Source organism: Megalops cyprinoides, chromosome 19, assembly GCF_013368585.1.
Source record: "Megalops cyprinoides isolate fMegCyp1 chromosome 19, fMegCyp1.pri, whole genome shotgun sequence".
NCBI classification, from domain to species: Eukaryota; Metazoa; Chordata; class Actinopteri; order Elopiformes; family Megalopidae; genus Megalops; species Megalops cyprinoides.
In genome coordinates this window covers 13,008,346-13,031,439 of record NC_050601.1, presented here as the reverse complement: position 1 = coordinate 13,031,439, position 23,094 = coordinate 13,008,346, and the positions used below count along the sequence as shown (strand labels likewise).

Genomic DNA, 23,094 nt, shown 5'->3' with positions numbered 1-23,094 from the left:
GAGAGAGAGAGAGAGAGAGAGAGAGCGAGAGAGAGAGAGAGAGAGAGAGCGAGAGAGAGAGAGAGAGAGAGAGAGAGAGAGAGAGAGAGAGAGAGAGAGACAGAGAGAGAGAGAGAGAGAGAGAGAGAGAGAGAGAGAAAGAGATTAGCAACACTGCGCTGGAGTAAATATTCCATCGAAGGGCATTCAGGACATCAAAATCCATCCCCAACACCCCTGTGAGAGGAGCAGGACAAGGTGCTGCAGCAATTCGGGGGCCTTAAACGACAAGGCAGAGGTATGGGTAGCAGTGATCTGGCTGGCCCGTCAATCTACCGCCACAGCAAATCATCAACATCAAGTTTTGGAACAAAATGTTACTTTGAAAAGAAGTCTTCATTGTTGATGTGATCACAACAGCACGCACAACAGCCCTGAGGAAAGCTCTCCTCCAATGTTAATTGCTCTGCTGCCGTTCTGGAGATTTTAAGAACGCACCGAGACAGAACAAAACACTGTGGCAGTAAAGCATGCAGCACCGCAAACAGATACTTTCCCTGACACACCGATGCCAGCGCCGTAAAAACCTTTTCTTTTTTTTCCTGGGAGGGCCTCCGCACGCGGTGGCTCCGAGATTCACGGTATTTTCCATCAGACAAAACAACTTTGGGGGGAGCGCTTCTACAGCGACAGAGTGAAGCAGAGGGGCGTTGGGGCTGTGTGTCGCTGTGAATTCTGCTCCAGGGTGCGTGTGGAAAAGACAAACAAACGTCCAATCCGCCCAAGAAAAAGCGCAAGTATGGATGGGGGGAAAAAAATGAATCTGTTATGAATGCGTTCTGGAGAAATGCTGAAAGCTGCCGTGACAATTGAGAGGCCGATAAAGCATCGTAGCTTCGCGGTGCAGGGTCAACGCATCGCTGCGGCGAGACGCTGTGCCAAGAGCATGTGTTATCTGCATTAAGTGTTTTGGAAACAGCCGAGTGTCTCGGCAGGTATTCGTTTACTGCAATTAGTATTCCCGAAGTCCTCAGACCCTGTCGCCGGTAATCTGATGCGGAAAGTGGAGATGTGACCCAGACAGTTATGGGATGTTGCCTCGTAACGGGCCTGAATCCAAACAAGCGGCCGGTCTCTCGCCCTGCCCCCAAGAAAGTGCATCACCGGCCCAGATTAGCTTTAGTAAACAGGGAGGGGATGGGGGGGGGGCTGTAGAAGGAGTCATTACGAATATATAGATGTAAAAAATGGGCCGATACCAAATTACTCTTTCCAAACACCCAAGCTCCCTTAAGCACATGGTCAATACCAACCTGACTTGCTTTTCATTACGACAGTTAGCATTCTCTGTGCAAAATCACTTCGGAATATCGACAGGCAGAGCCCTGAAGATAAAGCAACAGGCAGAGACCAGCAATGAGAGTGCCCTGTCTTATATATAGGCCTCAGCCCTGACGCCAACAGACCACCTGATGCTTTGCCACCTACATCTGAATCAATAGCATGTCATGAGTGTTGGGCTGGAGTACTTGTTAAACATGCTCTCAGTGAATTCACATTTGTTTTAGTCTGTGGGGTGCTGATTTCAAAACATACTGAGAGAGACACGCATATACGTGCAGACCTACCAATAACAGTGAAAGAAAAGGCACCACAGGCTAGTAAGCAACCCTCTGAAATGATACATTTACATTTCGCCACAAACCTGTATGCTTGTTGTTGGCACAATGTCAGTAATTTGTCAGTGTGTGAGAAGCCCTGGTCTCCCATCCTCTCAATATTAAAAAACTCACCACTGCTACCACACCCTGTAAACTCCACTGCAACCTATGCAACCTATGCCTTTGGCCAGAGATGAAAACATAAAAAAATATTTTTAAAACTAACTTGAAGACATGGCTTTGCAGAATCACACAGACACAATGTTGGGCTGTTGATTTTCCACGTTCAACCTAGAAATGAACAGAAATGACTCCTGAAAAGTTTGGGACCGGGTGGGAACCCCTAAATGAATCAGCGGCTTAATACCTGCATTAGCTAGCCTATCCGTGTCAAGCTTTAATGAATATTGATTAATTAACAGATGAATGAGTGAATAAATACGGCGAAAAGACTTTGTGTCAAGAGTCATTTATGAAGGATTAGCTCTCAGGGTTAGACCCGACCTTGACCAAAGTGATTATCTCACTCTACACAATGACATTCTGAGAATGGCTCCACAGTCAGTGGCGGTTTATCTCCACCCATTGGCTTCAAGTTAATATACTGATAACACAAGGCTATAATTGAGATCAGTAGACAATGACGGATAGGTAAACAGAGTAAGGTTTCAAGGAATAGATCTAATCTAATTTGCACGTGCACGCCCACCAATTCCTTTCTGTTGAGATTCATGCCCCATTATACCTTTTTCTGCTCCAGTGCATAGACCTCACACACGCATTCACATGTACACGTGCTAGTGACTGGCTGCTCTATGGTTCAGCTCGATGGTGGTGCAGAAATGGGCTCCACAGTGGACTAGGGGGATCTACTGGACTGTGAGGACATTGTTCAGTTTTTCAGCATTTCCCCAAGAAAAAAGAAACCCCATTCATGCTTACTGATGATGCTCAGCAGTCCAAACAAAAGACAAAAACCCAAGCCATCCAGAATGCACCTCTGGTCCGTTACCCAAGTCCTGGAGCACATCCCAACAGGGAGAAGACAGGCACAGTAATTCTCTCCAGAGGCCTCTGCAGCCTGCCTCTGAGCGGGGCAGGGTAACAGGAGAGGGGAGAGCGGCGATGGAGCGTGCCGTCACGCCCCGCTGGCCGGCCTCCACGCTCGGCAGCGGGGTGCGAGATCTGCTCTCCGCGCCACACATCGCCGTGAGACATTCGGGCTTTGTTTCACAGCCATTAGCGATGTCCTCTCACGGCTGGCTCCGGGCCCAGCGCTGCCCTCGCCGCCGCTGGGGGCAGCCGCGTGGGACAGGCGCGGTCCTCTGAGGAGACCGGCCCGCCACAGCACGGAGAACCACGGGAAGAAACTCCGCCTCACTTTGCATAAAAGCATCTGCCCAAATGAATAAATGCAAATGTAAAAAAGCTTTCTGCCTGTTTGGAAAAGCTTCCACTCAGTATCATGTCTCTAGAAGGTATAACTCTTCTGTTTATTACGAAAGTAAGAACAGACAGAAACAGATTGGAAATTAAAAATGTAAAAACCCATGCAGGAAGGCAATGTGATGCCAGCTACACCCAAACAGGCAGTTTAGAACAATTAACAGAGGTCTTTAATTTTTATTTTTTAGTGAGGCACTCTACTGGTTAGCTGAAGTCAGCTGCAAAAACCTGTGCAGCACTGAATCCGTGGTGTGTGTGTGTGTGTGTGTGTGTGTGTGTGTGTGTGTGTGTGTGTGATGCTGGAGGACAAGGGCACGGTACAGGGCACGGCAGGGAGGAGGGGCAGGCATGGTCTGGAAACCCATCAGGAGCCCCGGCGCCGAGCCAACGCGGCTCCGTCCAGCACTGCAGAAACCCAGCCGCCGAGCTGAATAGGACCTCAGTCATCTGCAATACCAGTACTGCCACTGTGCTATTCGAAGCAACATTCACTGCAGCACTTAGCACTGTAAACTTGGGCTGGAGAGCAGGAGGTGCGCAGAACCTTTCAGTTACGTCATCAGCCGTTTCTTTTCATTGTCATGATACGCATGTGCGACAGGACAGGGCCGGCTGTCCCGGGAGGGGTGGTGTGATCTGGGCCTGCGTCACGAGCGCCTTGGAGGGACTCCCTCTTCAGAAGGCCTTAAATCACACCGCTGCTGTTCCTTGGAGAACAAGCAACAGCCGATGGCAGCTTGAGTTTGTCATGTGAAGAACAGGCATGAAAAGGAAGAAGCGGGAGGAAGACAAAAATGTAAAGGAGAGGTCCTGTGGGATCTGTGGAGTGAAGTGTGAGAGAAACACTGCTGGCACAGCGAGGGGCTGTGCGCAGCCCGACCCGCTCCGAGTTCAGACTCCCTGCGTCTCTCTACAGGTTTGCGTGACTGACAGATAAAGCCGTGGCGTTCAGGCGCTTCTGTCTTTGCGAGCTCCACCTCAGCGAAGGGAGCTGCCAGCTGCACGTTCCTGTCAGAATCTCAGCAGAAGTGGATAGGTCTTACGCACTCTCCACAAAGAGACGACGCGGCGGTTTATCGTGCGGTTCATTTCTGATGAGCCTACAGGGCTGAGCCAGGCCACGTTCAGCACACCGTGTCTCTGGTGCTGCTCTACCTGCTGCGCTGACCTGGTCTGATCCCGACACTGCAGACCGCAGGCCCTCCCAAGAGAACGCAGGACTCGGAGAAAGGGAAAATGGACCCGACTGGCTACCTCCGCATGTAGGCGGAAACCGAAATGGCCATGCAGGGGAATGCGTACGGACTGCACTCACTCACAGTCTGATTGCAGGAATTCACTGTGCTACAATTACAGACTTAAAGCAATCAACATGGGCCTGCAGGAAACATACACCTCCCTCTAAAGGCTGAGTATACAGAAACATTTGCTTTGCGCATCTTAGGTGGAGTGCATGTGCGGCTGTCTGAATACACCCTGCGAAACGGTCAGGGATCTCTCCTGTGCAATGCAATGAAGAATACATAAAACCCTGGGACCTTACGTCGGCTATCTTACATTTCAAGGACCAAAAGGATCCCATACTACATTTCAAACCACTGAGGTCTTTTGTAAAGTCAATACTCCTTTGGGATCTTTAAATTCCCTCATAGCCATGAGCTAATCACCACAGACTCTGTTTTCCATTATCTAAAATAATTGCCAAAGCAGGATGTGAGCATGGATCAGACACTACATTCAGCTGTCACTACCCCAATGGAGCCATTCTTTTTAATACTAGAAACACATTGGCTTTCTCCAAGAGGAGTGGGTCACCGTGTGCCCTGAATATTAAACATTATTACTGCAGGTAACAATATAGCAGGACTCAAACTTTAATATTTTTCATTAATGTATACAGTCATTTATTGAATCACAAATGACAGAGTGTATTTGCATGTGTGCACTTCATGAAAAGATGTTCCATTCTCAACAATTATCAACAGCAGACAACTCTTCACCATTTCACCAACACCTTGCTAATGTATGTACATCTGGCATATTCAATAGGATATACTCCCTACGGTTACAAGTTCTGAGCAGCCATAAACTTTTTATTTCTGTGGCAGATTGTTGTCCTAAGTTTTGTGGCCATATTTAGATATGGGAGGGTAGCCTCCTATGTCCAAATGTTGGAAATATTTATGTTTCAAAAATGGAATACTCCCAACATGACACCTCCACGATTCCAATCATATAAAGGTTGCCTACACTTACTCTTTAAAAATGATCGCTCAGCTCAACCTACTTGCAATTACAAAGTACTTAAATACATTAAATATTTGAAAACCAACCTGAGTGAATGCGCATTAGTGGGATGTTGCAAGCATGGGCCAAGCGAATGTCCCAGAGAGGGAAAATTTACAAATGCTTTGTAGGTCCAACCATACAAATTTAAACCATCTAGGTGCCCTATAAACCATCATTCCATATAAGAACAAGTCAAAGGTTAGGCCGGTTCACCCGTTATCAATACTGTGGGAAGCAGAGAAATGCTGAGCAAGGCAGGCATAATGACAATGCACAGAGAAAGGACACGCAACGCCTTGATGAAGACTGGACTCCGGACCGGAAGAAAACAGAACTTCTAACCAGCAGGACGGAGGGGGGAGGGGCTTTGGCTATTAAGAGCTGCTTTGGAGATCTGGGGGTGATGGAGCAGATCTGACAGTCGCAGCCACCCCGCACTCCCTCCCCGCCAGGAGAGCCACGCGACCCAGCAGCCACCAATTCAAACAACCGCCCCTCATACTGGAAATGGCAAGCGACAGGGGTAGGGGCAGCACCCAGACACATCAGACACTTCAGAGGCCAATTAGCTCCGCCTGCTGGGGAAGCATAAGCTGGGCTTAGTAAACTATTGATTACAATCTCTGCTGTCTAGGGGGGGCTGTGCTGATTGCGGCAAAGCCACCTTGCTCCTTCGGTTTGATTCTGATAAATATATCATGGCCAGTCAAACTGTGCGCTGTGGTCGATGTTGGATGAGGACTGCCTCGGGCTGAGGGAAAACGGAGTGGCTCCCGAGTGTGATCCAACAGGCCTTTGTCAGTAATTGGGCCGGAGAAGAGAGCCCGCTGGGAGGGAGTTGACTCCTGAGCTCTGAGAGCAGCACGGCCGCGATCAAGAGGGCCCCGCTTCATAACCGCACCCGCACGTTTAAGAAAAAAAAGTGCATCTCAGTGTGGTACGCAAGCTGTTCTGTCCAGGACCGCAAAGCCCTGCACAGGGTGGTGCGCTTAGCTGAGCGCATTTCCAGGACTGCCCTCCCCTCTCTGCAGGGCATCTGCACCAGGCGATGCAGGACCAGAGCTATCAAAACTATTAAGGACTCCACCCATCCCAGTAACTGCCTGTTCAGCTTGCTGAAATCCGGCAAGCGCTTCCGCAATCTGATGGCCAAAACTGAGAGGCTCAGGAGGAGCTTCTTCCCCCAGGCCATCAGACTCCTCAATATGGACATGCCCGCCACACTAATCTTGAACACAAACTCAGGACTTTAATGATGTGGCTGTTACTTTCCTGCATTCGGTACTACCTGCATTTGGTACTTTCTAGTTTTATTCTTATTGTGCATTTTTTTTCCTTTTAGCTATTTTATCAATTGTTATCTAATTTATTTTTATCTCCTCTATTTTGCACAGCCTAAGGAGCTGGACCAGTTTTACATTTCACTACAAGTTGTATACTGCTTATAACTGTGAATGTGACAAATAAAGTTCTTGAATTGAATTCTTGAATTGAATTAAAGTTCTTGAATTGAACGGGACGCGCCCGTTAACATGAGTGTGTGTGTGTGAGTGCATGCATATGTGTGCGAGTTTATGTGAGCGTTCATATGAGTGTGCTTGTGACTTTTTGTGTGTGTGCAGCACTGTAGCATAGTGGTTAAGGAGCAGGACTCATAGCCGAAAGGTTGCCGATTTGATTCACCGCTGGGGCACTGCTGCTGTACCCTTGGGCAAGGTACTTAACCCACAACTGCCTCAGTAAATATCCAGCTGTATAAATGGATAACATGGTAAGAAAACCTCTAACCGGTGTGATTCGCTCTGGATAAGAGCGTCTGCTAAATGCCGATAATGTGATGTAATGTGTAAATGAAGAGCACTTTCCATTTGCTGGCTTCCTGTGTGTCAGCAAGAGAGGGGATGAGTCAGTGGCTGAGTCTCTGGGATTAGTCTGAAGGACCACTATCTCCGAATAGGCCCTGAGTTCACCTGTCAGTGCGGCTCCAAAAAGAAGAAAACGTGTCCTCTCTTGCCCTTTTCTTCTGGTTACCCGGAGGCACAATCGGGGACAAAGCCTTCACTCTGATCTGTGAATGAACGGATCCCGAAATGGCCCGGATCTCAGAAGCGGAAGAGACAACATCGCTGAGCGTCTCAGGCTTGTCTTATTAATGACAGCCCTTAGCAGATAGTGTCTGCCTCTCTTTCATGTAAAAATCGACCAATCTGCCCGTTTGCCTACCCCCTCCTTTCTTTAATGCCTTCAAAGGCTTGCTAAATTCTGTACAAGTACCCTTAGACCCAGCTGCAAGGAGAGTCGGAGCATCGCTGTACCTCCACCAACTGATCTGAGACCAACAAAGACGTGGGCTCCACAGAAAGCCTACATATAAATTGCAATGAAGTCAATGCCACAAGAAAATTTCAAAGGATCTATGTTGTCTGTCACTTACACCTGAAAACAGGCCTTTGCATGCAGGAAACAAAAAGCTACTGCTGCAGCAGAAAGTTCTGGAGCACAGAAGGGTGTAAAAACCCCACTAGGGTCTTTTATATAACTGGCAGGTTTTCCAGAGGATCCAACAGTATTGACTAAAAGTTGCAGTAAGCTGGTGGTGTCCAGCATGATGTATGTCTAAAGATGTACATGTGGAGATGAAAGCTTGGCACAGCAGCCTGGTGGATGCGCGTGGTGGGGGGGTGGCGGCTGGGTCTTCCTAGCTCCCCGCTGAGCCTTCACTCTGCCCCATTAACAGAGAGCTACTGCTGATTCAGTCACGCAGACTACCTGCCACCCCCCATCAGTACCACAGCTGTTCCTCCCTCTCTCTCTCACTCCTTCTTGCAGTCTCGCTCTCTCTCTCTCTCCCTCCCCCCCCTCTCCCTCTCTCTCTCGCTCTCACTCCTTCTTGCAGTCACGCTCTCTCTCTCCCCACCCCCCCCCCCCCCCCTCTCTCTCTCTCTCTCTCCCTCCCTCGCTCTCTCTCATGGTCAACGAGGTCTCAACCAGGTCTGAGTTATTTTCTTACAAAAAAGGAAAACAAAAATCATCGAATGAGTCTTCCTTTGTACTATGTGCTGAGTTTTTGTGTACTATGTGCTAGACAGAATGTTTGCAGAATTTTCCCATAAATGAGAGGTATAAGTGATGCTTCCTATACATATGTGATAATGCTGTAAAACACATCATATACAGAGAAGTTTACAATGGGGGATGAGTGCACACACTCATGCCTTTATCGGTTTCCACAGTTTACACAACACAGATCAATCTGCCCTCTCTGTTCCACTAAGTTTATTAAATAGTGGCTACGTTTCTGTATTAATTTCCACAGCTGGGTTGGTAAACAGACAAACACACCATTCCCCTGCTGAGTGCACAGAAGTCCAGCTGGGCCTTTCAATCTTCCCACAGGCCTGCTGTTATTTCACTGCTATTTGTTCCGCAGCTGCGGCTGTACCCAGCAGCCCCTGCACCTGTGTGTGTGTGTGTGTGTGTGTGTGTTCTGGGACAATACAAACCAGCATGATACTATTTGTTCCTATTGTTATTCAGTTTTTGGGACATAAGTTATTACCACGACAGCCAAGCTGATGCAGGGAGAAAGACCAAGACCAGACAGAAAGATAAAGACCAGGAAAGACGGAGAGAAAAATATGAGCCGATGGTATATCACAATCTGTCAGTTTGGGAGTTTTGTGGAGAGCTGGCAAAGCTTTTTCCCACTGCAAGGTAACCATGTTGTGCTGGAATGCATACAGGAGTGCTGGTCCCCAAGCCAGGTCCCCACTGGCTGGTAACACATGACACTTCCATGGCAATTATAAAACGTTTTGCAAAGCGAGACCGGGTAATCACAGAATGGCTTAATTGCCGCATCCTAATGTGTCACTGTGACAGCATGCGCCTGCTAATTGCCCCACTACACCACACACCTTCTGCACCGTATTTATTGAGGAGGAGTATCGGGAGCACAGCTACCTTAGAGCACAGCTAACACATTATAGCAGAAAGGTAACAGAGAAAAGCTGGGGGGAGGGGGGGGCGAGGAGGGGGCTGGCTTTGTTCTTTGCCTTTGTCTCTCTTTATTGTGCTTGTCCAGGTGTTCTAAAGCGAGGGGAACTTCGCTTTAGACTCTAGAGACAATGGCACCAGAGGAACATAACATGAATTGAACTGCCAATCATCCATATAAAATCATTTGCTAGGTGCTGTTACACACCTCAGAGCCCGGTGTCTGAATAGAAACATCCAGCCAGCCAGCTACAACAATGCTGTTTCTATTTTTCCACCTGCAAATGCATTCACTGTGAGCAAAGCGTAAAAATGCAATGTTAATCAGTCTCAGTTCTGATAAATTAATCTTGCTACATTGGCAGCACAGCAGTGGTCAAAAATGAAAGCATCAATCACTATGGGGGGCACAGTCAGACTGTAACTTCCACTTGGACTCGTGACCATTTCACGAGGGCCCGTTTAGAAGGCCGAACCGGTGGGGAGAGGACACAGCTGACTGAGGTCAGAAATACAGGCTGATCACCTGTTTAGAAAAGCCCACCCAGGCCTGCTTCGCTGAGCGGCGCTAAGCAGAGCAGCAGGAAGCTCCCGCTCAGGAGTGAAGGGGCATACTAATCCGATACCACTAATGAGCTTTATGATCTTACGCCCAAGGTGCTGACAGAGCGCGTCCTTGGCCGCAGACGTGCGGTGCGTTCGGGGAACGGCCCGCTCCTGCGGCCTGACTGTGCGCTCCTCTGAGAAAAATCAAAGGAGGACGGCGGGCGCGCGCATACCCGTCGCCATGACGACACCGACAGCTTTCCCTCGCCTCCCACGGCCCTCTCGCAGGTGGGTGTGAGCGAACACCTGCTCGAAGCCCCGCCGCTGGGGTGACCGCGTCACCTGCTCCATCTATCACAGCTGTGAGCTCACAGAAGCGTGCTCACAGGCCTCCCGCGGCGCGGGCCGTCAGAAGTGCCGCTCCGGAGGAGACGAACATCAACAGCGTTTATGTCACTTACGTCAGGAAAAGAACAACAGAGAGCAGAGCTCCTTACCCGGAGCTCATTCAAAGCCTCAGCACAATGAATACAATCTCCCTCACCAATTATGCACCTCCAAGTTCCAAGCATGAACTAAAAACAGGATACATCCAACAGCCAGGCAGGGCTAGTGGTTTTTATGAGGGCTTATCATTATGTACGCTATTTCCGAACAAAAACAGATCACGTTGCTACTATACTACTAACATGATCTATACGTACAATTCTCACATTCAATAGCCTTAACATTCCCTCTATAAAAATGTAAGGGGAGACTTTTTTCAACGTGCTTGGCTTTCCGATGAGCTAGCAGAGCATTCAGATCACTTGGTCCCTTGAAACTAAAAGTGATTTTAACACATTCCTTGCGTGCCCAAGGGACTTTAAAATGAACATTCTCAGCTATTGTCAGAGAGCTACCAAAACTTTTATATAGGAAGCTTCTGTCAAATCTCACTGCCCTATCCACTATTAATCCGCTATACCTACTGTACTTTGTCATGTAACCCTTCAGACTCTGAGTGTCAAACCAATTTTAAGGTCTCCCCTGGGGTTACAACAGACCCTGGCATGGGGATTAGGAAGTGAAGGTGGAGCTAGTTTTGAGAACCAGTTCTTCAACTGTCTTCCTAAGAAGTGTGTGGGATGGGGGAGTGGTGACCTCACTGTGTCTTTCTATTCAAATAGCCAGTAGTGCGCTAGTGCCAACTAATCCCCCCCCACCCCCATACAGGTCTTCTCCAGCATAGCCAGTATCCTGTGTGAGGGAAGAGCTGCAGACCTGTATAGGAATGCACATCTGGCTGTGCTGAACAGCTGGCTCTCCTTCCTGCAGGTCCCTTTAATGAGTCCATTCCTGTCCCTCTCGCGTTACAGCGCAAGAGCGGCCGCAAGCCGCCTGCCACTTCAGGGGAAGCCAAACAGACCCGGATCCGTCCCCCCTGAGGAATGCAGAGGGTACAGGGAGAACACGATACACCACGCTTCCGGGCGGGAGGATCCGCAAAGCCCTCCGGTCACACACAAAAAAAAAAAAATGTGAATGACACCGACAGCCAGAGCCTGGTCTCGATTACAGCTGACAAATAATGTGTGTGCATTATCTTTGTATGTGTGTGCGCGTGTGCCGCTTTCTCATTCTTAAGGTTTCGCCGCAGTTACCATTTCAAGAGAAAATTCAACTTTGTTATTTATACCTGAAATATGTGCTTTATAGCTGTATTCTGAGGAACCACACAGTGTACCATGCATTAAGCAATGCAGTCCCACTGATTACGGGACGTGAACTCACGTGCATTTACAATCACTCTTTTACACCTTATATTTTGAGCAGATAAAAGCATGCAGTCCTCTGCTCCGCTGTAATGCACCTGTAACACTTGAGGGCGATGCGTTGAATAATGTTCCCTGGTGACAGGGATTCAGACTACCCGAGGAATACAGTGACACAGTGGCAACTGTTTCCACAACACCCTCTTATTTTACATTACATTATTAATACATCATAATGCACCCTCGTCCAGGGTGACGTACATTATTTACATTCCACATATCCATTTACGCACACTACTCCATGTGGAAGCTCTGGCGTAGCACGCACGGTGCTTAAAGGTACCACAGCATCGACCAGATTTCAAACCTACACGCTTCTACTTACCAAATAAATACCCTTCTATTTTCCACAACTAGGCCTAATGCCAAAACACACGTATGACTTATTGAAGAGAGGATGTTCATTTTGCCCCTGTGTTTAGGAGTAAAATGAGAAGCTAGCATACAAATATTAGTGTGGCTGTAAATGACCTACGGTGTGAAAACCGAGTGTGATGCAAGCACAAAAAATCCAAACTGAACCGTGGTCAAACCGAGCTATGACTCAGTGTTTGGTAGGGGTGTATCCCCCGTTAAGTCCTAATGCAACACTGACAAAAGGCCATAAGTATGCTTTTATAAACAGCATTCGGAGTAAGTCATTGCTCTCCCTGAAATAATCAGAGCGTGTAGGCTAATATACTGTACAGAGAGTGAGAGAGAGAAAATGCGTCTGGTGTTCTCCACCAATTCATCATGACGCACTGAATCACAAATGTCAGACTTGCGTGCCTGTTGCGTGGAGAAAGCAAGCGTGGGCGCCACCGCTGACTACGCACTCCTCTTGGACGTGGTATTTATTAGGATACTGACCGGGCACGCGTGACTCTAGACGGAGTCACAGCTTACTCAGCTTAGCGCTCACGCGTGCGAGCTCAAAATCAGAGTCACTGTTTGCGAGGTGGGAGGTAGAGTCTCCTCTTCAGTGTGGGCTCCCTACATTGGTCTGCGATGCAGAGGTGACGGAGGCACCGCGGTGACGGCCGGTGCAGCTGGCGTTCTTTTGGCGACGGAATAAAACGCAGCTGACAGCAGTCGTTTTTAATTAAAGACCGGGTGAGAGCAGCGCGGCTGTAATTGTCTTTTGAGGCACGAGCAAACCTGCGGATTCCGGCGAGCCCGGCCGCTCTTAAAGGCACCGGGTGGCCTGCTTCGCGGCTTTCGCAGCTTTCGCGGTAAACTTCGCGGCCAACGCCGCCGGCCTCAGCGCGCTGCTGCCTTTCCACCTGATGCCGTGCTGGTATCACAGCGGGATGTGATTACAGTACTCTCTGTGGGGATGACCTCACCGTACCCCTGCAACAAGCCAATAATGGTTGGAGACACATCTGCGCAGCGCCTTCACATCGCGATCCATTTTCTGCTACAGCAGTGGAGATCGATTGCAGAGGGGACAAGGCGGTTTGCTTTCAGGAGCTAAACTTTGGATACTAACTGTTCAAATCAATCAGTTCAATTTGAACCAGTTCTCAGAACAATCTGTTGTTTCTGTATTTCATGCTCTATCAGCTAGGCAAGGCTTGCCCAATTTCACTAGAATGGAAAAAGTGTGTGTGTGTGTGTGTGTCTGTGTGTGTGTGCGTGCGCGAGTGTGTGTGTGTGTGTGTACAGCTAACAGCAGCCAACGTTTGATTGGTGACAGAGACTGAGGCTTGTTGCTATGGGGATGCACACAGCAGAAGAGTCTTTCTGCAACAATCAGGGAGTTCCATTTCTGGCACGAAATATCCTGAGAACACCCACAGCACCTTACAAGTTCCTATATTTCATCGAGGGCCTATTTTCCCTGCTGCTTAACTCTGCGCCAGGCCCCTCTCGGTCCTATTTGAATTGTCACAGATGGAGGCGGCGGCGGAAAGCAGATCACCTGACAAAGGTCCCGCGGTAAGCTTTGATACAGAGCCGTCTGTCATCCTCTCACACCTTCCATGAATTAAAGATATCCTGCATTGTGAGACCTCAGTACCGCATTTACTACCAATGCAGGGCCACACGTCTACAGGAGTCGCGTGGCCCAGTTCCAACCGCCGCACTGTAACGGACGGGGAATCACCGCCTCAGAAAAGACAAAATTCTACCCGGAGCCTGTGTACTAACCTGCCCTGTTCGATCTACAGCCACTTCTATCACACACCAACTCCGGCACTCCGCTACTACAAGGGCACTTCAAAAATAAACTCCTGATAGGAACGGCCCCCGACAAATAATGAATAAAAATCTCCGGGAAGCGAAGCCTGAATAAATAATGACCTTCATCATATAGTCATCTAATAGTGCACGCAGCAGCAATAATGAACAAACGGCCCGGTAATTCATACTGTGACTCAGCAATAAATATCTGCTCCCTCCATCAGCTCACCTTCTGCCTTCCAGAGGACAGAGTGCAATCTTAACAGAGGCGCATTAAAAGACGATGCTCACAATTACCCACACACCACCCTGTCTTATATCATTTCGCCCCATACGGACATCCGCTCTCGCAAGGTGACTCACAGAGCCTAGAGGAAATATTATTCGTTTATACAGTGAAAGATTTACTTATGCAATTCAAGTTAAATATTTTTCTAAAGAGTATAACGAGGCTGTAACGGCCCCTCCCAAGACATGACCTCAAAACTTTCCTTGCCAAAATTCACCTCCCCAACCATTAACTCTCTCATTTCAATGGTGAGCGACTGGATTGAAAAAGAAAATGAGCTATGAAATTTCCTTAAATAACAGTAATGAACCGAGTTCTGATGTCTTTGAAGGGTCCAGCGATGGTAAATTCCCATTATCTCCTCAACAAAGAGAAGCACAGCAGAGGACAGCAGAGAAGGGGGAGTAATGGAAACCCATTTGAGTGCACAAAGCTGATTTTCAAGGCAGGTATGCTGTCCACATTCTGTAATTTGGAAATGATCACACTTAGTTGGCCATCTTCCCCATCAAAGAGAACCCGGGGCAGCAGTGTAGCATAGCGGTAAGGAGCAAGGCTCATAACCGAAAGGTTGCTGGTTCAATTCTCCATCGGGACACTGCTGCTGTACTTAGGTAAGGTACTTAACCCAGAATTGCCTCAGTAATTATCTAGCTGTATAAATGGGTACCATGTGAAAACTGTAACCTACATGAGTCAATCTGGCTAAGTGTGTCTGCTAAATGCCAATAATGTAATGTAATGTAACCCAACCCAAAACCCTTCATGGGTCAATACAATTTGAGTTTTATATTTCTGCCATGTCTGCAAAATGTGGTGATAAGCTACGTGTTAGTGAGTTTTTACAGCTAGCGTCACATGACACATTTAGTTTATGTTTCCGGTCTAACAACTAAATCATTTCAGGCTTGGTAACATTTCTAAACATTTCCACATAGCACACCGAGCTCTAATGAACTTCTTCACGGTGCTCTTTCTGCAACAGCGATTCGATTACTGAGCCTAGCACAGCCTTGGTAGAGACAGTCTGGTCTGCGGTTCAATGCAGCGTACAGTCAGGGAGGGGGGGCACCGTGCATCCAGAGGAAGAGACAGAATGTCACAGCATTGGCTATCAATCCCCCAACCCCACGCTCACAGCTGCAGAGCTGAAATTAAATATTAATCATATTGTTATGGAGCATTGCTTTTTTTTCCATTGCTAACATTTTATAGTAAGTGGCTCATGACACCGCCTGGCTTGACTTTTCTTAAAGAGGAACACACTGATAAAAATCAAGATAAACTGATCTTCTCCTAGTTTTTCTGCATTTCTGAACATACTTACTAGGTATAGAAAGAAAGAATATGGGTGTATCTAGTGTTCAGCCCCATTAGTTATAAAATCACAAAATGGATGGGTATTAGAATCATGCACACAGACACAGACACAGGTACACACATGCAGACATGCACACAGACACACACATACACAGGTACGCACACAGACACACATAAAAGCACACTCATTGCTTCTTCCTGAAGGGTAACCATATCAAATTTGTGAGGTGACATGACAAAATACAGAATCCACTTGAAGATGACCCACATCAGGCGACAAAGTGGTGGCCAAGAACTTCTTTTCCTCTAAACAACTGTGCAAAGATGATAACGGATTATTTTAGAAATACTGTGTTGCACCACATTATTAGCCCCCTGGTTGGATGTTACACTGCATTTATTAGCCTGAACTGTTTTCCCACTTAGTGTTCTCTGCTCCGTGTGCTCAGAAGTGGAGATGTACACTACGGGAGATCAGCCAATGAGGGAACGGACAGACCTGCCAATGAGTCCTAAAATAGACCCTAATGCACAGTTGTTTGAGGGAAACAGCATCGCTGACCGGTGGGGAAGACACATCACTTGCGAGGTGGGTGAAGCTTATTGCATTATCCCGGGCTGCGGTGAACCCTGGAGCTTACCTCCGCTCGCGGAGGGGGGCGGGCTGCTGTTGCCGGGAGATGAAGGTGGTCCCCCACACCGGGCTGCTGTGGCTGTTCCTGAGCCAGCCCACAGGGGGCGACGACGAGTACGGGGCGCTGCGGAACCCATGGTCTGACTCCGTCTCGGCAGTGAGGGAGGAGGCCGAGCTGCCCATCGCTCCGCGGTTACAGGGTGTCAGAGACCTCTCTCCCCGGGGGGGACGCTAACGCACCAGTGATCACGAAGTCTCACCATACGCAGGAAGCCTTGTTAACGCATGAGGCGAAACGGCCGGCCGGCTCAGGAGCTCCCGGTCACGCTGAGGCTGGAGTATACTGCATTCCAGGGTATTTGCATTTACAAAGAAGGTCCTTTTTAAAACAAATCAAGTTTTTCTTTTTTTTGTCTGTTATTGCACGTGCTCCAGAAGACCTCCAGAAATGCGCAAATGTGAAGGGTGGAGTCACTTCTGGGCTGCCCCGGAGGCGAGCTGCAGTCCAGCACGCAAACGCCAAAGGTTAACGATCTCACTGAGTCCGCTTGGTCTCCCCTCTGCAAAGATAAAGATAGTGCCAGGTGCACGCTGAGCGAGGATCCAAGCACAGGCCCCGCATCTCCCCTCCTCACTCCTGAAGCTGCCCCGATCTCAAAAAGCCAGGAGAAGCGTTAGCCTCAACACAGACCAGGCTGAGACGTGGCTGTGGTGAACGTCATGCTAGACACCGGACGACCTTTGACTTAGGATAGGCGAGTCTTTCAAATGTAACGTTATTAGACAAAAAAGAAATCCTCCGCCTTGCACTACTGGTCCGGCTTGTACATTTGAACATAAAGCCACATCCTTGTCGGCCGTTTGATAGCTGCTGTATTTGCTCTGCTGTGGGAAACAATGGGCTGCGTAACACTGGCTGGGAGGATCAAAGTGAACTTTACACGGTACGTTTCATTCCTCTTCTTCTGGTGCTTCCAGTGTTCCTCCCCTGTCCAGGCCAGGATGAGGGAGTGTCAGTACGCTTGAGCCACGGTTCCTTCAGTCTTTGACGGGCTGCCTGGAACATACACAATCTTAACTGCGGTCGCAGCGAGAACAACGCCAAATGCACAAAGAGCACAAGATTTAAATGTCGGTGCCAAACAAGCAAAACTTAATTCATCGCAAGAAAACACGACATGATCAGAAACTCCTATTTAAAACTCAAACAACATATTATCGGCGTCTCCAAACCACAATAAATAAAAGACTTCCTGCTTTCTGATCACTTATAATCGGAGCCTGTCTGCATGGAAAAAAACACATTTTGCTACAGGACGGTGGACAGCATCACTGATTTAAAAAAACTCGCTTTTGACGTCAGTGAGGAGTTATTTCCGTCTTTATTTAAACATGAATTAGAGTAAACGCGTCTAAATGAAAGCAGACAACTGCAGACAACAAAATGGAAAGTTCATGCAATGTCGAGTCATTCATTGTCTTACTTACATAATACTGCAGTTACCGTGAGATCACAGTAGGTAACGACAACTTCGACAAAAGAATTACAAACCTGAAGCTCTGAAGTTAAACTGCGCTGAGTATTAGCCAGACATTGGCATTGTTCGCTACGGCCAACACTTTCAGATTTAAAATCGCACGATCACATTAAACTGCGCTTGTGAATCACTGCGCAGATTGCCCTCCATGACCCACGCAAAAGACCTAACAGAAATCCCACTACAAGTGGTAGTACTGTGACTGGGCGGAGAGCAATGAAGGGCACTTCAAACACTGCCTAAACACAAAAGACACTTAACCAACGACACAAATGAAGACCAAAAGACGCGTATATGCAACCTGTAACTTCTCACCAAAGCTATGCGGTCTCCGTCTTCCTAGTCGCCTGTACATTTGAGAATATTATCTTTAAGCGTGCGACTTTGTGCCGGTCTACCCACGCAAACCGGGGGCCGGCTAGTGTTTGCGTGGGTGTGTGTCAACTCTCCCCAGAACAGCGCAGGACGCAGAACAGTTGAATACTGTATGTGCCAGCTGCTGCAGCCGCACAGCGTGTTAATATTAAATTACTCTCCGCGTATTTAAAAAAAAAAGTATACGAAGGTAATGCCCAGCTCCATCTACAGGCATCAGTTTCACTGACAAGTTTGTGTCGTTTGTAATAACGACTTTCAGAAATACAGAAATACCTTACCTTTACCAAACGGCAATCAATTTTCTCAGTATGCAGCAAGCATTCAACGGCCAATTTGTGCCAACACTAGCCCTAGCTTGACAGCAGGTTTTGGCAAACGATGACAATACTGCATTAGCAAATGTCACCATATACGAATACGAAGGAAAATTTAAATAAGAATTGAAAATGAAATAAAATAAAATAAAAAAATAAAATAAAAAAATATATTTAATAAAAATATATTTCAATATTTACCCGAATAAAGACATAGATCCGGGACGGTAAATTTTAGATCGGATTCGGAATAACCCGTCCACCTTGTTCATGGGTTTGACAATTTCCAGTAACTCATTAGTTGAGAAAATGTCATGTATGCAAATGTATAGTTTTTAAAATGTAAATTCAAGTAATCCTCGCGACAATCTGTTTAAAACAATCGTTCAATTGCCCGCTATTGCTGTGCTATTCCAATAATTTTGCATTCGTCTGCCTGATACAGCCTTGTACTTTCTTCTCACAGTTGCTTTCAGTAGTCGGGATGCTGAGCAGTACAAATTATGATATATTCCCACTTCGGCCCCTTCCGCAGGTCCAGAAACACACTGCCCTTCATATGGCGCTCCATCCCGATACTTTACGACTGTCTGGACAGCGGTTCCTTTTCACGGCGTTATGATTCTATTTTTTATCCACGGGTTCAGTTTTCTCCTCTCAAAATAAGTGCAGCGAGAGCCCATCCAATCTGTTCCTTCCAGCGGATTGCTGCGAGTCAGATGCACGCATGCGCGCAGGCAGATTTTAGAAAGACAAACCGGAGTTGGGAGGAGGGGGGGCTGCCGCTCACGTAGTATCTGCCCATTCCCCATACTGTAATACTGATTAATATGACAACGTCGGTAACGTGAGGCTACAAGGTCAAATCAGACATCAAAAGCTTCGGTTCACGAGAAATTACGTTAAAACAAAATCCGTACTTCCGTGTAGGCTACCCCCATCTTCTGTACGGTCCCCGCGCACGCATGAAGAGATTAATTTTCCCCCCCGGATTAAAGAACTAGCCAATATTAATAATCCAAAAGCCTTCATGTAGACTGGTGAGCTAACATAATCTGTTTTTTTCTCCCAAAATGTGTTTATAAAAACAATCTTAAAGCGCAATTCTCAGCGCACGCGGAAATGGTGGATAGTGGGCCCACAAAGAGCTGAGCGGCAAATGGGTTTAGCACGCTGTGAAATTGAATTACACGTGTGCACATGAAGTGGCGGTTCCACTAGTGGCTCTTATAACCTCCTCGATCAGAGTCCAATCACAAGCAAGGGGGGGAAAAAAAAATCACAAAACACATTATACACTTGCTGCACTTTCCGTGCTCAGTTCAAACATAACGGGCTGCGCTGGAAAAGGACACATCCGACCACAGGCCTAAATATTTAAAATGTAATGCATGCATCACTGATAATTTTGGTTTCCAAAACTCAACGGGTACATGACACATTCTGACAGCTGGGGAATGCAGTTCGGTGCAGTGCCCCACTCAATACTGCCTGTCAGCACTGCGCACACCAGAGGAAGAGGCCTGACAGATCTGCCCTCTTCATGGACAGTTTCTCTTGATTCCTCTCCAAAAAAAGCACCTGAACCCACAGAGATAGGACCCATAGGAGAGATGCCAAGGCTATACAAATGTACATGCACAGCACTGTGTTGCCTTGTCATTACGTCCTTTGCAACTGTTGACGGCACCACTCAGAAACGTGTTTGCAACCCCGGCTATTCAGAATGAGGACAGTCATGCTTATACCCCTTTTAAAACATCCAGCTGGGCAAATACTCAGCTACTGAACTTGAGCTGCCAAATGAGTATGCAGAAAAAAGACTGCAAATGTTGAGGGCGGGAGTAGGAGGTGTTTCGGACAGACGTAGGTTCCAAGAAGGTTTCTAATCCTGTCATCTAGTCCAATTCTGACTCATTTTGTTGATCGGTCCAGAGCCTGCACCACCTCACATTAATAATGTTCCCTATGATGGCACCGCCCCCACTACCCCGCCCCTACTCCTTCAGTGACAGCACCTGCAGTCCATAGTCATAAGTTAAGATGTTATTATTTTGACAACAGAGTAAATAGCCTACGTATCTGTGGGCACTGCTCGACAGTATCATTCCGTTCGAAACATTCAGGTCGAATGTCGCGGAGATTATGACCAGAAGGAGGAGGAAGAGAGAGCGGCGGTGTGTGTGTGTGTGGGGGGGGATGGGGTGTGATGGGAGTCTATCTGACAGAACAGGCCTGCATCCTGACATCAAGATGATCTATACATCAGTGAGCAGGATCCCTATCTAAGCTAGGAGACATCAATCAGACAGCTGCCTCTAATTCCCCTGACCCGTTGGGGCGATCTGAAATCGCTGCAGGAAAAATTTGATGCATGCATCGTAGGTGACTCTTAAAAGCTACAGCACCCAGTATATTTAACCAAACTCACATACTTCATAAGCAATTTGTAAGTTAAAACTTTAATGGATCTGAGTTGTTATGTAAAAGGAGAGTCACACAGGGAAACGCAGAAATAGCTACTTACACAGCTGTCTTGTGTGTGGGACAGGAGAAGAAAGAAATGCAATCACATGGCCAATAAAGAGCGGTGGGTTTAAGGCACTGACATGCTGGCTAGAGAGCTATGGGATAAAATCGTTTCCGGAATGCTGCTGTTGGACCTGTACTTTAAGGAAAGGCACTTATGCAGAATAGCTCCAGAGGAAGCCACATTGCAAATGGCATTCATTAAAGTTCAAGATATCCCCCTGGATAAATTAATGACTAAGAACAAGGTCTACACAAAGGGGTACACAGAAAAGGATTCTCGTGTCTGATACCACAATGCTAAAACGGTTTGTGGTTATTAAACTCAACTGTACATCCTGATACAGCTGCCAACTGGTAAAAAAAGGAGTGCATGGCATGCTATATATAAGAACTTGTGTTCTTAATGAGGTATAAAAAGTTACAAGATATTTCTCCCTTAAGAAGATTTCACCACAGCTCATACCTCTTAGTGTGCCATAATTATATAATATCAGTTGGCAATCTATGGTTATAGAATGATATGGTACAAAGACATAAATATAATTTTTTTTTTTAAGGGAGGATGTTTTCGTTATTACTGTATTTTAGCTGGCAGAGTCTTTCTCTGAAGCTTCACTGAACACACACCCTTTTCCTAAAGTGAGCTTTGGTGCACACACAGTATTACAGAGAATGTCCCCACACCCAACAGGACACGCTAATGGTGTGCTCTGAGGAGAGGGGCTCCGAAAAAGATCAAAATTCTGGCAGAATAAAAAACACCTTCACAGGCAGCCACACAGAAGGGAACAGAATCGAGCTCCCACAGCAAACGCCAAAACCTCCAATCCCCTACGCGCTGAGTTCTGCAGCTTGGCTGTATTTGTCGCAGCTTGAAGACGGGTTTCGGTTCAGGGTTACCATGTTTGATTCCAGACATGAATGAATACACCTAGTGTCCTCACAGTTAGGGATGAGATATCCCACTGATCCTTTTTTTTTTTTTTTTCCCTCCCTGGTAGATTGTCCCCCTCATCGGGACAGCCTCATCTACACAGTCACTGGGGGTGGACTCAGACGCATCACCATTCAGTTGTCCCTTTGCATTCTGCAAACTCCCCTTTCCTTACATTTATGTCTTAAATTGAGCAGCAAAGCACAGGGAAGCGGGAGGGAGAGGTAAAGCGATAAGGAGGGGGGGAGGGAGGGCAGGAGTGAGCAGCAGGGCCCCGAGGGACACCGCTCTTTACTGGCAGGAAATGGAATGCTGTCCTTCAGCATAGCCACGCAAATCTCTCCTTTGGTTCGGGAAGTCTGCGGCACTGTCAGCCAACAATAATTTTTTACTGTCCTCAGAACGGCCTCACAAAGGCACACAACTGGGTGCGTGCACATGTGTGCACACACTCGTGTGCACACACAAACACACGCACACGTGCAGGCGCGCACACACACACACACTCACTCACTCACTCACACACACACACACACACACACACACACACACACACACACACAGGACTGCACCAGTCATTTTCACACTAACCCTTACCCTGCCATATTAAAACATGGGTCAAAATAAGACCAACTATCAACAGTGTCTTTCCTTGATGAGAGGAGAGACAAGCAAAAATAAAAGTGAAAATTAGACCACATTCTTGTACCAGCATCAGCTGTATCCTCAGCTTTGTTTAAATATTTAGCACTCAGTAAAGTTAGAGGACCTGTAGCCAAACCATGACAAATGATTGGACGTCATGCATTTTTAAATCTGTTTTTTTTTCTTTTGTGGAGCAGAGGATGTTCTAAAAACCAGCGCAAGAGAAAAGAACTGTAGTCATCTTGACTGAGACCTGAGCTGCTGTTCCACCCACTGCTGCCACAGCCTCCACTGAATCCCCTTCTCTGAATCCAAACTCAGTCAAACCATACCGTCTCTGTTTACAGTGCAATTCCTGCCTCGGTTAGCTCAGCCAAATCTCCTCTGAAAGCAAACATAAAACCGCTTTTACCCATGAGCACAGGCTTTCATAAAAGTGGTGACACACGGCTACATGTCAGACTGCTGTTTTCCAGTGTTACCCGCTGTTCTCACAGAAATACCACTGTTTTCTCCAGGACAACCATAGACCAATATGCAGGGCGGGGGGGGTTAGTCTTTACAATTTTCTAAAACAGCAAGGATGAACTCCTTCTTGCTGTTGCACAGG

General features: G+C 47.3%; 1 protein-coding gene across 2 annotated transcripts in view; it reads right to left on the bottom strand.

Moving 5' to 3' along the window:
- Nucleotides 1-23,094, bottom strand: part of LOC118794807 (calpain-15-like) — a 46,611-nt gene that overhangs the window by 18,446 nt on the left and 5,071 nt on the right. The window contains exon 1 of one of the 2 annotated variants that reach the window (XM_036553086.1): nt 16,151-16,527. The exons of the other annotated variant lie outside the window; for it this stretch is intronic. Within the exon in view, the coding sequence (XP_036408979.1) occupies nt 16,151-16,326 (176 nt within the window). The 5' untranslated portion in view covers nt 16,327-16,527. Of the gene's footprint in view, nt 1-16,150; nt 16,528-23,094 lie in introns of those variants that run through there. 2 annotated transcript variants of the gene reach the window in all.